The following is a 17,102-nucleotide window of genomic DNA, read 5'->3' as shown; positions in this document are numbered from 1 at the left end:
ATCATTAATACAAATATTGACAAGTACAGGGCCCAGGACTACAACTTTTATTGCACCCTTCTTAATATCTCGTTCAACGAGATGGGCGGTGACAAATTCAATAAATAAATAAAAATAAAAATCTCTTTCCGGTTTGGTGAAGACTCACTGATGAACATTCTTTGAATATAGTTTTTGAGCCAGCTATGTATACATTTAATTGACATGCTATCCTGCCTGTACTTAGTTAGCTCACTAATCTGAATGTCACAAGATACTTTTTCAAATGCTTTGCTAAAATCAAGATACATTATACCCATAGCATTCCAACAATCTACTAATAGCATTAATCAATTCAAAATAAATTTAGTCTAAAAAGATTTGTCCTTGTCAAATTAATGGTAGCTTCTGCAATTGCCACAATGTTTTAAATAATTTAAAAATCAATCTCTTCATGACCCTTTATTGGATTTTCCCAGATATCAGTGCTGGAGTAATTGTCTGTAGTTTCTGAGATCTTCTTTTCCCACTTTTTGAAGGTTGGGACATTTGTCAGTATCCAGTTGTCTGGCACTTCACCAGTTCTGCAGGTTTTTCAAAGGTAATGCCTTCAGGTCTGGCCAAATGATCAGCAAACTCTTTCAGCATTACCTGTTCCTGGAGTTGAAATTCATTCAGAACAGATATTCCCTGATCAACTTTCTATCATCCTCAAGCTGAAGTCCTGCCCCTTTATCTTGTTCTTCACCATTGCCAGGTGGAAGACATACCCTCTAGTTGGAGAAAACAGAGACAAAATAGCTGAACAGCTTTGCCATTTCCTTGCTTCCTGTAAGCATTTTGCTATCTTCACTGATCTTCACTGATTCATCTTTTCTTTCCCTTTTCTTTTGAACTTACTTGAAGCTCTTTTTATGGGTGTTATCATCCTTCTGTATCCCAGCTCATTCTGAGCTTTAGATTTCCTGATACCAACTTTACAGATTTAAAAGCTGCCTTTACGTATTGCTCCATGGTGGCCTGTTTCTCTTTTCACCTGCTATGTGCTGTTTTTGTTTTCAAGTATTCACTAGCTTTGGGGTAGCAATATTGGCTTTTTATTCTACAGTATTCTCAATTTTTCTCCTCATAGGAATTGTTCATGACTGTGCTTACAATCTCTCTTTTTTATCCCTCACCTTGAGCGCTCTTTCACATTAGCTTCTCCTGCCATAGAATTCTGTTTATCATTGCTATGAGTTTATTAAAATCCATCTTTTTGTAATATAAATCTAACTACATTCAGCTTCAGTTTTCCTTGAAATCACAAACTCCAGCATTACATAATCACTTTCTCCAATGTTACTACTACCTCCACTTACTTGAGTAAAGGTGCATCCTGCTTGCCACAGGGGCAATATTAGTCCCACTCATAGTTCAGAACATGAACACAAAACGTTATCCTTAACTCATCCCTGACCCACTTCTTTTCCAAAGAAGGAAGTTCTGAGATAATAGGGAGGCTATCTCAGACATGCCCTTGTCCCCAGTCCCAGGCCACTCCATTTCAGGGCTATTTACCTTTTGGAAGCATGAGAATCTGGGCTTTTCCGCTGTTGAAAAGCCACACTCTCCAACTTCTTTTCTAACCCAAGTGGGGCAGGAAAAGCAGAAAGATGAGGGGAAGCAGGGGATCTTGGGAGTACCAGTTCTGCAAAACTCCAAAACATCCATTTTCTCCCTTGGAAGGGAGATGGATTGGAGAACCCCCAGCAAAGGACCCATTCTCCCTAACCTCTCCCCCCTCACTTCCTATGGATGCAAGAGCAATGGGGGGAGAGGAAGAGGAGAAGTAGATCTTTTAAGTGTCAGTTCTGCTTCTGCCACTTCTGCCATAGAAGGTCCACTTTGCTGCAAGGCTGCTGCTGCAGAAGTCTTCCTCCCATGGTACAGTTGCCTCCCCTTCTGTAGTTTAGGTTCTGTGAGGCCAGAGCCTGGGAGGAGGGGACACTTTAAATCAAGAGTAGTGACTGTGCTGCCTGCCCTCCTCCAGAAAGGTGAAAAAGAAACATTCCCCTTCTTCTCTTGTCACCTTGGAATGCCACCCATGGGGAGAGAAAGGGAACTGTTTTCTGTTCTCCCCTTGCTTTCCTTGCTGTGGATGCCAGGAAAATTGGGAAGGGAAAAAGTGGTGGAGAATAGCTCTTTTGCTGCCAGCATCAAAGGAAGGCTTCTCACTCAGCCTCTCTCACCTCCTGGACTCCCAGTGCAGACTGGCCTTCTATTCTGTTTTGTTGCCAAAGGATGATCAGCACTTCTTTGAGCTGGTATCCTTCTGTCCTGGCTTTGGCCCTAAGTGTTTGGTAACAACACTTTAGTCTTCCTTATTGGCTGTTATCATAGGAAAGTTAGCCTTTCCTACTGTACCTGCCTTCATTTTATGAAAGAGAAAGTTGTCAGCTATACTACTTAGAAATTTCTTGACAGGTCCGTGCTCGGCAGAATTGGTCTCCCAAATGTCTGAATATTCACTACTACTACATGCCTCTTTGAAAAATCTGCAATTTCCTTTACAAAAGCATCATCAACATTTTCTTGCCTGGGGAGCAGGCAAGATACTGTGTTTTTCTGTCTGTCAGAACATAACACTTTCTGATCACTTTCCTCTTTTCCTTATCTCTTTGTCCTATTGAAGTCCACTGGCAAACTCCATTAGATCCTTGTTTGATTACTCAGTGAATAACTTTTCTCTTCTATTGGAATAGCTTCCAACTGGAATCTGGAGTAAATTCATTTCTTCAGCCCATGAGGCAGATACACTTTTTTTTTTTTTTTTGCTTAGCCTGAGAATGACCTTATCCAGTCTGCCTGCTCTGTTGAAATTATTGCCATTTCAAGGTTAAAGGCAGTTCTGGAAAGGGGTCCTATTCTATTCTTCCTCTTTGGTATGAATCACATGCTTAGATCCCCATCAAGATGGAACCCCATTATCTCTTTTCAAAAACCACATCATTCTGGAATGTTTCTGTTTTTTGACCTTCAACTGGGAAAGTGGTCAGCCTCCAATCACTGTTTTGGAGCAACAGCCCTTTTCATCCCCTCCTGCCTGAGCAGCCAGTGGTCCAGAATTTCTATCAAGGAATCCTAGACATACCCTGAAATCCACAAACCGCCACAGCTCAAGACTGTGCAGGACCTGCCCCAAATCTCTAAAGCTGTAGAACAGGCTGGTCATTTGCCTAAAGTGAGGGTGAAATTCCTCTTCCAAAGCTCCATCTTGACACTCTCTTAGCTTCTTCTTCTGGTACAGAGCCCTTGTGTTTCTCAAGCTAGATTACTACCTTTATTTGATTCTCAAATGGAATTCAGTTTTTGATGTTTTTCTGTTGGACTGCTTCTGCAGCATCTGCAAAGCTCTCAGTAATCTTCTGGAAATGTAATTTGACTGCAAACTGCTCCCACCTTCTTATTAAAAGATTTTTTTTCCTTTACTTTTCTTTAGAATGGGTTGCTGACCAGAGCAGTATAGTAGAGTGAAAGCAGCATTTTAGCAAGTCTATAAAGTATGTTATCCCAGCAAATTCTGAAAGTATTGCATGCAGCAAATCCTATGAGGATAATATGACAGCAAAATTGCATTACAGGTCTTTTCTCCAAGCTAGGCTAAATGAATAGTTAGGCTGAATTGTCTCCTATTTTCAGCTGGGAGACTGTGAAAATAGAAGGCAATTTCTCCAGTGGGATAACAGATGCCTACAACAGGAAGCACTTTGGGAATGTGGGTTTCATCGATCACTGCAAAAAAAAAAAAAAAATGACAACAGATATTTTGAAGGTAGTGAGGAATCAAGAGTTTGGAAATTTGTATCAAGTCAATGCTTATTTGTAGACATGATCCACAGGAATGCATTCAACCCAAGATGCAGGGGAAAATAGCATTTGAAAATTCTCATTGAATGAATATGTAATGCATAATGTGGAAAGTATGTCACAGATGTGAGACATATTAGCAAAGGGTGTTTTCTGCAGAGAGAAAGAAAATAGTAAGAAATAATATACTTTCCTGACTGTAGCAAAGCTGACTGTCAAGAGTTTTTAATATGCATTTATGATTATACAAACCACTTCAATCAGCTGATTCTAAGTGGTGTAAAGGAGCAACAATCAACTATAAAATAATATACAATAAAATCTAATACAACATACAAGTAATTGTAGTATAATAACAGTTCCATTGCTGGTGCCAGGATCCACCATACATCACATCCCCCATACAACCCAGGGTTCTGATAATGCCTCACCTCAACGAATGGATTACCTCTCCCAGCTGTTAAATAGGATGGAGAAGCAGACTGAACCCTGGGATCTAAACTGTTTCCCCCTGTGACAACCAACTGGACCTACCCATTATGGAAAGATAGAACCAGATATTGTGCCTCCCTATACATGCACTCCAGAAGTACATCATGATTGACAATATCAAAGTTGTCAGGAAGTCTAGCAAGATAAAGCTGAATGCTCTTACTTTACCACGAGTTGTGCCACAAGTCATCCATGATGGTCTCAGTCCCATGCCCAGACATGGATTTTGCCATACATCCAGATAATCTACTTCTTCCAGGGTTCTCTGTAACAGTTGCCTCTCCAGAAAGGAGTGCTTGGATTTAGAATGATAGTTCTAACAGATCCAAGGCAGGCCTCTTGAGGATGGGGTGAACCAGTGCTTCTTTCAAAGTCACTGGCATTACTCTCTCCTATTGACTATTGCCTGGATCTATTCCCTATCTCTTGCCTGGCTGCATTAGCTAGCCAGGAAAGGCAGGGGTCAAGTCCACAGGCAGCACAGCTAAGATTATATAGAAAGATTATAGGCTGTAAAACTCCTAAGGAAGCGGGAAGATATTTCTGCTCCCCTCTCATTGGATCCTGTCCACCCAGCTTCTAACTTGGAGCAAATACAAGCAATTTTATTCATGAAATGATTCCTCAGAAATGATCACAACTCACACTGCTTGGATCTTCTGGAATGTCTCTGCCAAGAAGAGAACAGGTCCCTTTCAACAGTGCAACTGGTGGATATTCCATGGGTACAATGAGTGTGCATTTTTTCTTTCTCTCCCTTATTGCTACAGAATAGATTCAGATTTAAGCTTGTATCCTTAGCCAGTCATATTAACTTCTTGTTTTACACCAGTGTGTTGCTCCAGGCTTCATTTCCCAGAGTTTTCCAGAGAACCAAGGAGCTGCCTGGGCTCAGAAGGTGCAGAAAGGCTGCTCAGGAACAAACATATTTAGCACCCTGCTGACCTCTGTATTCCAGAGACCGAGACAGAAGTTACTTATAGATCACTGAGGAAATCTCCAGCTGATGTCTGGAAGCCTTATGGATCCGTCAGGTGCCTGGGGTAGGCTATCTGAATGGGTTCATCCTCTCTTGTCAACCCCATGGTCATGAGGAAGTGATCTGTCCATAACAAGGATCTGATGAAGGTATTTCCCAGCACCAGATCACATCTCATCTGCTTTGAGGTAAAGGCCAGATCCAATATGTAGCCAATTCCATGAAACAGGTCAATGATAACCTGGGACAAGACTGTGGTTGTCATAGTAGCCATGTATTCTCAAGCCACCTCCAACTGTAGTGAGGGAAGATAAAATCACCCAGGACTAATATCCTGGGTAAAATCCATAACTAAACCTGTGATGAGATCAAGTAGCTGAAACTGGATACTCCCATGCAGCCAGATAACAGGACGTAGCAATACCTCCAGCTTGTCCCTTAGGTTCAACTTCATAAATATCACCTCACAGCAGGCTATCTGTGTAACAATCTCCTCACAACTGCCAGGGTCTCATGGTACCTGCTTGCCAGACCACCTCCCTGTCTTCAGAGTTGTGACTTTTGGACTATCAAAAACCCAGCTGCACAGATCTCATCCAGCCAGGCTTCAGTGATATATGCCAGGTCTGCCATGTCCACAATGATATTGTGTAGGCTATGGAAGAAGCTATGTAAATACAGTTGGAGGAGACATACCAGCCCAAGCCTCGCATTGCCCAAAGCAGACTATACAGAACTGTGAATAAATTGGGAGGACAACAGGCAGACAGCTTCATAAAAAGAAGAACACAAATCAAATCGCTCTCTGAGTGACAGACAAGGAGTTGAGGAGGAAGGCCCGACTTTTTGAAGTGTTGAAAACAAGAAGGAAGAAACCCTGCCCTTGCCCCCAGACTGGATAATGGTCAGGTGGGGAAGTGGAGGGAGGGAAGGGGTGAATGGAGACCAGGGAAGGTTGACAAGAAAAGGCTCTTCTGTTCCTGGGAAAGGATGGGGTGAGGCATCTTTATTTGTGAATGTAGCTGCCAGGTGTCCTGAAACTCAAATGTGTGACTGTCTGGCGGAGGCCTGGGTGACTGAAAGAACAGCCGAGGGGACAGAGATGGAGGGTAAGATAATGCGACTGAAAAGCAGAATATGGCAGAAGATGTGAGAGATTGGAAATTTGGTGCCAAACTCTACTTCTGCAAGCCATGCCCCCCGCCCCCCGCCCCAGGCAATCTCACTTCATGAGCCAGGCTCTGAACTGTTGGGCGCCTCAGGCTCAGACTGCTGCTTTTAAACACCAGGTTCTGTGTGTACTAAATCTAATCTTGTCCATGTTTTACCATTTTTTCCCATCACCTGAGGTAGAAGTATTTTGTTCCCTGTTCCCAGATAACCTGTAAGTTATTTGGGCTGTTTTAGAGCAGGGGATGAAACCCTGTTACCTCAAGGGACTGGAAAAACAGTAAAACAGTAAACCCTTGAATGTATTATTTTTTTAAAAAAACCAGGGGGAATGCTAGCCATCAAGAAAAGAAAAAATAATAATCTTTTTAAGCATTTAAGATGGCTTTCAAACCAACAACTTAGTCAATGCTAAGCTCTTAACCAATATGCTATTTTAGCTATGCCAGCAATGTGAGCTTTATTACAATGCATGTTGGGGGAAAAAAGCGGGGGGCGGGGGGAATGATGCTTGCTGTGTCTTGTTGTTAAAGCATTTTGATGCTTTAACCTTGAACAAATATATGTAATTTATATATGTATATATAAATATACGTGTAATTCAACTTTGGGTGTGTATGTGTATCACACTCCGTGGACATACACACACCATTATGTATATTAATGTTTAAGAAGTAAATCCCTGGCAAATATTGGCAGCCATTGTACTGGAAGAGAAACATGGAGAGGACAGCAGTAGGGGAATCATCCAATGGGGCAGACTGCACTCCAGACTGAATATGATATAAGATACTGCCAAAGTTTTTCAGTCTGGACACTTAAGAGTCAAGCTGGCACAAGTATAGGACAGAGCAGCTTAAATGGTAAGCACAGATATGCCCTTGGTGGTATTGGCTGAAGTTCCAATCCAATTATCAAAACTTTCTCCTTTATAAGAGACGTTTCAGTGGATTGCATTTTCTGATCTTTGGCTATATAATCAGATGATGATCAACTGTCTTATTAAAATGTAGTTTTTCTGATGTACAATAAATGTGGTAGAGTTGGGAGAACATCAAAATAAGCACGACAATTCAATCTGAATATTACTGATTAATAGTTGTTTTATTTTCTTATGTGCCACAATAGTAGATACCAAGTCTTACACTTTTATTTTGTGCTTTAAACAGTAGTCACAATAACAACAAATACTTCATTTTGTACAATAACAATAGCATTTTAAAATATTGAGTCAAAATTAAATATTGCTCCTGAGCCACTCAACTGCATGTTTCTCTGTTATTTTCTTAGCTTGAGACCTTGTCATATGTATTAAGGGTTATGTATCTTTTAAAACAATCAATTCTTCATGCTTCTTTAATAGTTCTTTTGTTTTTAAAGCAGATGATTGACGTTTCCTCGGAATTCTGAAGTTAGATATATTCAGACCTCTCCCAGTCAAAAATGCATATGCAGCAAAGTAAGACCACGTCACCTTGTGGCCTCAATAAAAGTGACCTGGACTGGTAAATATAATTGAACTGGCCTTTTCACTCTTCCATAGATTCCAACTGTTCTCTACTTCTTCCTTGTTGCTACTGCAGCATAATCTGCCTCATGCCCTTACTTTCGTGGATGGCAGATAAACTTATTATATGACACAGGAAGAGAACAAGTACCTAAACTGCAAATCACAGCCACAAGTGAATTCACTACTGCAGGTGATCTGCTTCTATTGGTCTAATAGAAGCTATACCATAATGTTAGCTGTAAGTCTAATCACCATCAATAATCGAAACCAGCAGTTATGAGGGAAGGAAGGAAGTTCTCAGCTGGAACAGTATTAGATGAAGTACTAAATAAGGAGCTTAAATTCAGGTAGAAGCTCTCAGCAGTAAACTGAAGTGTTCGCCATGAAAGGAATGTATAGTTAATTTTACCGAAGAGCTCATTCCTAGCATCCAAAGTACTAGGGTCATTTAAAGAACTACCACGGTGGGGGGATGGAAACACTATATACCCATATTTTGGCAGCTGGTTCAGATGTTCTCTAAATGCCACTGAATTCCTTGTAAGAGTATTATAGAACTCACCATGGAAAAGAACAGCATAAGGAATGATGTTAGATTGATTTGATTATCTAAAAAATGCCAGACTTAGGTAAGCAATAGCAATAGCAATAGCTCTTGGTGTTCCCTATTATTTAAATGTGATGCAGTTTTACTTGGGGCCCCAGCACTGCAGATATGAAACCTGTAAAAGGCTATGCAATAAAAGTTAAGGCCTGGTGCGACATGGTTCATGGGACCACGAAGAGTCGGACACGACTTAACGACTGAACAACAACAACAAATGGGATCAAGTTTGCATGCATTTTTCCTAAGCATCCCTTAATAATTGTCAGGCAATTTTACAATTAAATTTCCTACCTGAATAAGGCAGATGGGCTGAATTGAGATCCTTTCATTTCCTTTTTTTGGTTCCCTACCCCCGACCAGATAATTTTTGCACTTTTAGTTCCAGCCATGGCCTCTTCTTTTTGGGAAGGATGTCTAGACTTGATCTTAATTATTCAGCCCAGGATCTTTTACAGCATGCTGAGTTACATAACTGACTTGCTTTTTAAAAGGCAAAAAACAAATAAACCAGCTTGGGCTCATTTCCATACCTCTCTTTTTCAGGGTGTGATTCTAGCAGCTGGGTTTTCATAGCAGTTTTGTTTAGATTTCTTTTTGAAATTAGCTTAATGAGCCCAATAAGTCTCTTGTTTTAATGTTCCAGCTACAGATGGTACAGTATTACTACGCAACTGTTTAAGTGAAGAATTTATTGTATGCAGCATCAAGACCCCAGAGGAGCAGCTTGATCAGGCAAGAATATATAAATAGGTAGACTAAGCTGTAATAAGGCTCACCAAATTCTATGCGTTAAGAGTCTAAAAATTGCCCAAATTTTTCTTGGTTTCTCTCCTTATTGAAGAGATCAAGCTTCAGTGAAAGCTGCTGTAGCAATGTTATGTCTTCAAATTAGTTCTTACCAGCTCCCAGTTCTTAGAATAAATGTAACAAATGAGCATTTTTTTAAATCCATAGTTCTACTAGAATGCAGATTAAAAAACATAATTCTATTGGAATTGGTGACTGCAATTATCTAGTGTTATGTTTTATAATGTAAACACAGAGAAGGAGGAAAAGGCATGAGGCATTTCCCCCACCCTCATAGGCAAGGGGTAGGAAAGCTCTGGCAAACGACAAAACATGTGTTGTGATGCTGCAACACAAACCATGAGACTTACATGCTCGCATCTAATGTCAAGTTATTTTACAATCTTTTGTGATTGCAGCTTCTAATGGATACCTCAGGGGTTGAAAAGTGGTCACATGATGATTAACTGTAGAAACAAATAATATATGGGGGTAGGCTTTCATGACTGGCCTCAATGAAGCAGTGGTGAGCTTTTGGGAGGAATGGCCGTGATTTAGTGTTTTGATGTTTCACCAGCAGCTGCGGCTGGCACCTTCAGAGGCAGAGTGAGCTCCTTTGTGGGGTACCTCACAAGCAACTGAACACGGACTGACTAGGCTCTTGTATCTGAACCTAGCAAACTGATCTCTGGTCCATGCCACGGGAGTTCTGTGTCAGGAACCAGCTTTCTTGGACTCCTTGACATAGGCCAATCAGAGATCAGCTTGCCAGGTTTAAATACAAGAGCCCAGTCAGCCCAGTATGAGCTGCCAAGAGGTACATCACAAAGCAGCTCACTGCCTCTGTAGACCAAGTAATTTGCTTACAACAGATTTCACTTGTGCATTCCTGTGAGTATGTGTACAGTGGTACCTCTAGTTACGAACTTAATCCGTTCCGTGACTCTGGTTGCAACTCAAGTTGGTCTCAAGTCGAGGTAAAGTTTCCCATAAGGTTCAATGTAAATACGGTTAATCTGTTCCGCCCTCCGAATTTGGTCGCACCACGAGGCAAATTTCCCCATAAGGTTCAATGTAAATACGGCTAATCTGCCCTCCGAATTTGGTCGCACCCGAGGTAAATTTCCCCCAAAAGGTTCAATGTAAATATGGCTAAACAGTTCTGAAACATATGCATTTTATTTTTAAACCTCAAAAACCTTCCAAATGGCACAAAAACCTTCCAAACGCCACAAAACACACCACAAGCCTCACCAAACGTCTCCTTGCTACCGCAATCTCGCCCACAGGAAGCCGTGACCGCGTGGCAGCAGGGAAAATGGCCACGGATCCGGTTCGTAAGTAGAGGCGGAGTTCGCAAGTTGAGGTAAATCTTTGGGGCCGGAGCTGGTTGTATCTTGAAAAATTCGTAAGGAGGGGCGTTCGTAACTAGAGGTACCACTATACTTACTTTGCAAATTCTCTCAAAGGTCACCTAATGATGATATAAATAATATAATTGACATAGTATTATTTATAATTAATATTATAAGTATGCACATGCATGCACACACACACACATATACATATGTATGTGTCCTGAAAAAAAATCTAAAGAGCTATGGCCAAATTACATGTGTATTTTCAACCAATGCAGCAAACGATCAGGACTATTTCTCTGATATAATTAATTAATATGATCAGATTGTAAGTTATACTTTTCCTCCTTGACACACACATTTTCCCCTTCATTAAGCCCTACAGTCTAGCCCTGTTCACATGAAATGAACTATTCAGAGCCATATTATTCACTTTAGTGCACATCCATGCACAACATCGCTGGCTGGACTGCTGTTTACCAGCTATCTTTACAGTTGTCCCAGCTGGTACAAAGAAGGCTGGGAGTCCATCACTTCCTGTACCATTTCCCCACTTTGTTTCCAACAACATTGAGAAAAAAATCCACAGCATACAATAAGGGATGGAATTGACACAGACAGATTTAGGAGAACCTGAACCATCCAATCTGTATCTGCCTTATCTTCACCCTATGTAACTATGGTGATGGTGGTGGGGATAGAACAATGACAATGTTCCTATAGCATCCACATTTCCATAGGTTCTCTCTAGTATGTTATTTCAATCTTTGGAGAGACAAGGGTCATTGAAACTTTCAAGCAGCAGTTCAGATGATGTGACAGACCAGGGAGAGTTAATTTAACTCAAAGCAAAACTGGGTGTCCTTTGGGTGCACTTTAAATCCCTGGGATAAAAAATGACTCAATCATTTGGCAGATTTTAGATATTCATCCATCACTCCCGCCCCCCAAACAAGTGATATATACTAGCTTCTATTTATTTAGGAACTGAAGAACTACAATAAAATGTAATCTAAGGTTCTCTAATCATTCCTGTATTTGACTTATGGCTTTAATTCTCATTAGTGTCATTTATCCTGTAGGCTGTCCTGCAACTGTGTGGGATTTTGTGTTGGAGTTTTGGAACTGTGGTTACTTTTTTGAGCTGTACTATACCACTATTCATTCTGTTGGGTTCTTGGTATTCTCTGAGCTTGATTGTTTTCCTGCAGACATTTCATTACCAGGCTAGGTAACATCATTTGCTGGTTGTTTATATATCTATATATCAGTCTTGGCTAGGATTTGGTTTCTTCCTTGATTAGGGTATTGTTTCTTCCCTGATGGTTTATCTGGTGTTGCTGCTGTTTATCTGGGCATTAGCTACTAGTGAGAATGTGCTCAAGGCAGTTTGCTTCCTCCCTTGACTTTTGACTGTATCTTTTAAATGGTATGCAGATGAGGCTTATGTCTATGTCTCTGCAGATGGCTGATTTGTCAACATATCTAGCTTCCAGGAATTCCTTAGGATTTTTGAATTTGGCTTGGTCTAAAATGTCAAGTTTCCCAGTTGAAATTGTAATTGAATTTGCCTAACATGGGAATAGCGTTCTGCCTATTTCACAGCTCAGCAGTACAGTGTATGTTTTGTTGGTAGGAGGTTCCATGTTGCCTCTCCATTAATTTAATTTAGCAGTTAGCCTAATTTACCTTGACATTTAGGGTGTGGCAGGGAGATAGGATGTTTGGATTCAGTGGTCCTCCCGTGCCCTCCACTTCAAACTTTTCCAAAGTTTGGGTTTCCCAACCTGGAAAAAAAACTAAACTTGGAGACTGACAAGAAGCTGAAATGGGCAAGGCCACTTGGGCTGCTCTGAGCGTCGACCCCTACTTCTACCTCTTGCACTCCTATTCCACTTGATTGCGTTTCCCACTTTTTCTTTGCCTGAACTGACTGCATAACTGGGAAGAAAATATTGTTTGAGACTACCTGACTCTGCATTGGAGCACAGGCTGAAGTTAGGCTACAAATCACAAATAGATTTCTCCAAACTATTTAAAACATCCTCATCCTCATCCTTTATTTACAACAGTGTGAGTTCTCTACTCCCCCCCCCTTCTTACCATACAAGTGCTTAATTTAAACTAGATATTTAGTTGTGTGCAGTTTTTATAGCATCAATTCAAATTGAAGAGGACTACATTACAGACCTTTAAAGGTCAAAACCATGGTTTTCCCGGTTATAACATATGGCTGTAAGCGCTGGACCATCAGTAAGGCTGAACAAAGAATTGATGTCACTGAATTATGGTGCTGGACAAAATTCTTGAGAACATCTTGGCCCACAAGAAGAACAAAGCATTCAGTGCTTGATGAAGCAAAAGCAGACTACTCAATGGAAGCAGTAACAATGAAGCTAAAGTTTAAATATTTGGAATACATAATATGAAAGCAAGAGTCATTAAAAAAAGACCCCAATACTTGAAAAAAATCACTCAAAAAGAATCTGAGAGAAGATATGGTGGCTAGATATTATTACTGATGACACAAGCATGAGCTTACAAGAACTCAAAGAAACAATTACTGACAGATTATCTGGATGAAATAATATCCATTAGGTCATGAAGTGTCAGAGGCAAATGAATGACTTAACAACAAAAACACAAAGGAAGTCTTACACTAGCCATTCCTTGTCTTCTTTCCAACCTTGGACACCTTACATCTAATAGTTTGAGACTACTGGTAGTCCTCAACTTATGACCATTCATTTAACAGCCATATGAAGTTACAACAGCACTGAAAAAAGTGACTTACAACTGGTTCTTGCACTTACGACCATCACAGCATCTCCACAGTCATGTGATAAAAATTTGGGTGCTTGGCAACCAGCATGTATTTACAGCAGGTGCAGTGTCCTGGGGTCATCTGTGACCTTCCCATGGAGCTTTCGATAAGCAAAGCCAATGGAGGAAGCTGGATTCACTTAATGACCATATGATTCGCTTAACGATCATGGCAAAAAAGCTCGTAAAATTGGGTGATTCACTTAATAACCACATAACTTAGCAATGGAAGTTCCAGTCCCAATTGTGGTTGTAAGTTGAGGACTACCTGTATATTTCAGTCTTGTTTTCTTCCTCACTGCCTGTAGTGAATGATATTAATAGAGATGTACTGTAGATGTAGGTTTTAATCCTGAATGATAGCATTCACTGATATTTAAATTCCATGCACATGAAAGCAGAAAGGGCAATAAAATAGTAAAAGCATGATGGTGGGTCTTCCAATAGAATATTTAAAAAGTGTATCTATGCTTATATTTTAAAATTAGACATTTCTGGGAGGTCCTCTTCTCTTCATTTTAATTAACCTGCTATGGAAACAATGTAAATTGCAGAGATTTTTGTCTGATCTAAAGTATTTGGTGACTTTCAAACAAGCAACAAATACTTCTTTTCCAATTGTTTCTCCAGGTATTCCAGTACTAATATGTTCATAAGCATGAATAATTCTTAATTAGTGACTGTCTCATCATAATCTTCCTTTAGCTCAAATCCACCCTGGAAGTTTCCAGGGTTAGGGTTAGGGTTAGGGTTAGGATAAGCGGTACAGTCAACACCAATTCTAACTGGAGGAAGGTTTTAGGATCATAGATAAGATAAAAGATAAGAGAATGTTCCTATCTGCTTATAAATACTGCACATACTTATCCTGATTTTTAATATTGTCCATATAGATTTTCAGTCTTTTCCATATAGATTTTCAAATTCTGTCACATCTTACCTGTAACCTTCACTTCTCCAACTTCTTTACTCTCAGCTATTGAAAGGCCATTGTTTTCTAAAGCTAATTCTTTCTTACTTGGACCTCCACTTTGAAACACTTTTATGAGTTCATCTGTCTTCAAATCCCTCCACAAAACGCCTCATTCCTATGAAACATTTAAACACTTTCTGTAATACATTTAGAATTAATTTAGCTTAATGATGGTTCTGACCCTGTCTTCCATTTGTTAACATATCATTAAACACAACAGCCTTAGGCAACTTGAATTTTGGCATTGTAAAAAGGCAGCAAATCATTAGTTATTTCTTTACTATTGAAGGCCCATTAAAGTTAGTGTGGTATAAATTAGTTAAATTACTCAAAAGTATGACTTAAATCTAGATTCATCTGATTGCATTTTGAATGTCAGGAAAGAAGTGGGAAGGGGATTTTCTGCCAGAGATGCCAGAATAATGGGTTTTTATTGGGAATGATAATGGAAAACTACACACTTTAATTAGGAGAGGGGAACACCATTTGCTGCTTGCCTCAGGCAGACAGAATGCCCTGATGAGAGATTCTATTGACATGCAAATTCTGCTTTCGAAGTATTCTTTGTTGGAATTCTGGCAGAAAGAGGAATAATTCAGTTCCACCCACCATTCTACCCATTCTCAAGGCTACTCTAACTATGTCAACAGCAACCAAGGAAAGCCTGAAGCATTGTCCCCATGCCTGCTATTCGCATACCCAAAATGTCCAAATTAATGCAATTAATGTCACATCTAATTGGACCTTGTTTATCAGTAATTTGCATCCTAATTATCTGTGATTTATATTTTTCTTCTGTTTAGCCCGTATTCTATTTCCCCCTTTTTTGGGGGGGGGGTCTATTGTTTATCTTGTCTCTGCCTGTAGATTGTAAATAGATTTTGGGGGAAAAAACTTGTCCTCTCTTTCTTTGTCATATATATAGATGACATGGTACGTGTACCTGTATAACAGTTTTTTTAAAAGATAGAGGTAGACATCTGCTGGCTGCACAGGATACAAATTGCTAAGGTAGATAATATTGTTTTTCCTAGTTTTCTAAGGTTATCAGCTGGCCACAGTTGGAAGGACAATACTGGGGCCAATACAGCTGTGGCTTGTGTTCTTAAAGTCTTGAATGACACTGTGACTCATTATATTCTGATCATTTCATGAATCAGATATTAAGTAGTGAAAAATAAAATTAATCCTTTATGCATAGGCCAGAAATAGAAGCTGAAGAAATGATCCCACAAACCAAGCATTATTATGGGTCAATGAACCATTTGCCATTTTGACTACCCATTTCTACAATATTCATTTAGTAAAACACAATTAATAACAGTATCAATAAACAAAACTTGTGCTTAATCACGTGAATGGATTCAATTCATGGTGTGTGTGTGTGTGAGTGTGTGTGTGTGCGTGCTTAGGATATTGAAACAGAACTCTTTTTTCCAGATCTGTGACCAGCTTACTGGACATGAGGGGATCACCATTTCCACCTCTTTAACTACATGTGAAGTTGGTGCCACATAGCAATCTGCCTCCTGGGGTTCCTCAGCATCTCCTCCCAGTGGTTCCTCTCGGTTCCCGCAGCATGCAGACCAAGGCTGCACTTGCCCAGTAAGCGATTCTGCCCATCAGCATCCTGGCTTAGCATCTCCAGCTCTACACTTGAAGCACAGAGCAGATCATGGGGTACCTCAAACATGATCATCTCATTCCATACTGGGTTGATCTTGTGTTTTGCACGCTTTGTCTGCTTCTTTTTCAGTTTCAAGGTCTGATGCTTCAGTGTCACTTTGACAGAGATATCTGCAGGGACAGGGATAACATTTGATCATATGAAGGCAGCCATCAAGTGTCAGCATTTTCCATCTTCCTTCTGACTACTCATATCTTAAGAATTACTTGTAAATGTCAGCTATCACCAAGGATCAGACTATGCATGAGACATGGGAAGAGGACTAAGAAGCTAAAGAGAAAAGAGCGCTGAATTTAGCTTCTTCCCAAGTCTTATCTCCTCACAGGTGGTGAACTCACAGGCCACAGATAGCTCCCATAGAGTCACAGGGTGCTCCATGGCACATTGTGAAAATTGATAGCATAGTTTCCTGTTTAAATTTGGCAATGCCATTCTATAGCCTGCAGTGCTTTCTTTTTAAGGCACTGCTTATATAAAATGTCTTTCCATTATTTTTTTTATTATTATTTACCATATTTACCCCCAAAACAGGTTACCCTGAATTCTCCAAAACTGCAGCTGAGGTAGAAAAGAAAAGAAAAGAAAAGAAAAGAAAAGAAAAGAAAAGAAAAGAAAAGAAAAGAAAAGAAAAGAAAAGAAAAGAAAAGAAAAGAAAAATACTTCTAACTTTGCTTTTTGTTTTTTTAACCAGTTAGCATTCCATAAAAAGACAAGTCCCCTTATCCCATGATTACTAAGTTTACTCAAGAGCTTTTGATATGGAATTTAGTCAAGTGCTTCTTGAAAATCTAGATATATAATGTTAATAGGATCATGTATGTTGATATTCTCAAAACCCAGAAAGTTGGTAAGGCAGGATTTATCTTTGTTGAATGCTTGTTGATTTTCC

At 39.9% G+C, this 17,102-nt stretch overlaps 1 protein-coding gene across 1 annotated transcript in view; it reads right to left on the bottom strand.

Annotated features, from left to right (window-relative positions):
- Nucleotides 1-7,434: 7,434 nt before the first annotated feature.
- SYT13 (synaptotagmin 13) overlaps nt 7,435-17,102 on the bottom strand; it is a 34,995-nt gene continuing 25,327 nt past the window's right edge. The window contains exon 6 of the mRNA XM_015888370.3: nt 7,435-16,323. Coding sequence (XP_015743856.1) covers nt 16,019-16,323 — 305 coding nt within the window. The 3' untranslated portion in view covers nt 7,435-16,018. The remainder of the gene's footprint in view (nt 16,324-17,102) is intronic.

Source organism: Python bivittatus, unplaced genomic scaffold (genome assembly GCF_059951505.1).
Source record: "Python bivittatus isolate LINGU-HERP-01145 unplaced genomic scaffold, Pbiv_v1 ctg000480_np1212, whole genome shotgun sequence".
Lineage (NCBI taxonomy): Eukaryota > Metazoa > Chordata > Lepidosauria > Squamata > Pythonidae > Python > Python bivittatus.
This window is presented reverse-complemented; position numbering and strand designations above follow the sequence as displayed.